At 42.4% G+C, this 805-nt stretch overlaps 1 protein-coding gene across 1 annotated transcript; it reads right to left on the bottom strand.

Annotated features, from left to right (window-relative positions):
• Nucleotides 1–795, bottom strand: LOC106512091 (uncharacterized; the record flags this gene model as incomplete). Its single annotated transcript, XM_014000783.1, is given in 1 exon segment — nt 1–795. A coding segment is annotated over 1 exon segment (504 nt), but the record flags the coding sequence as incomplete, so codon positions are not given.
• Nucleotides 796–805: the final 10 nt, after the last annotated feature.

The raw sequence follows: 805 nt of genomic DNA, 5'->3' as shown, positions 1-805 counted from the left end.
TTTGCACATATGATGAAGACGGGTTTTAAAGTCGCTAACATAATCCAGCACATTATGTTCTACTTGGGGTGACTCTGATAACCACTTCTCCTTAAGAAGACGAAGTGGACCGCGCACAGTGTGTCCAAAAACAAGATCAGCTGGGCTGAAACCCAGTGATTCCTGTACGGTCTCTCTAACAGCAAAAAGTAAGAGAGGAAGTCCCTCATCCCACTCTTTACCAGATTCCAAACAGTATTTGCGCAGCATAGTTTTTAATGTTTGGTGGAATCTTTCCAGCGCGCCTTGAGACTCTGGGTGGTATGGACTAGAGGCTTGATGTTTTATTTTCAGGATTTTTAGGACCTGTGCAAATATTTTAGACATGAAGTTTGTACCTTGGTCAGTTTGGATTATTTTTGGAAGCCCAAAAGTAGCAAAAAATTTGGTGAGAGATTTCACAATGATTTTAGCTTTTAAGGTGCGTAATGGAATGGCTTCTGGAAAACGAGTTGCAGCACACATAACTGTCAGAATATACTGATTACCTGATTTAGTTTTTGGCAAGGGGCCAACACAGTCTAACACAACCCGCTCGAATGGTTCACCTAGCGCAGGTATCGGATTCAGGGGCGCAGGTGGAACCGGTTGATTCGGCTTCCCCACAACTTGACATGTGTGACAAGATCGGCAATATTTCACAACATCAGATTTTAATCTGGGCCAAAAAAAAAATTTCGCAAAATGCGGTGGTATGTTTTTTTAACGCCAAGATGTCCAGCTAAACTGGAGTCATGGGCCAAACTTAAAATCTGAGGTCTGTATT

This window comes from Austrofundulus limnaeus, unplaced genomic scaffold (genome assembly GCF_001266775.1).
Source record: "Austrofundulus limnaeus strain Quisiro unplaced genomic scaffold, Austrofundulus_limnaeus-1.0 Scaffold4192, whole genome shotgun sequence".
Classification (NCBI taxonomy): Eukaryota; Metazoa; Chordata; class Actinopteri; order Cyprinodontiformes; family Rivulidae; genus Austrofundulus; species Austrofundulus limnaeus.
This window is presented reverse-complemented; position numbering and strand designations above follow the sequence as displayed.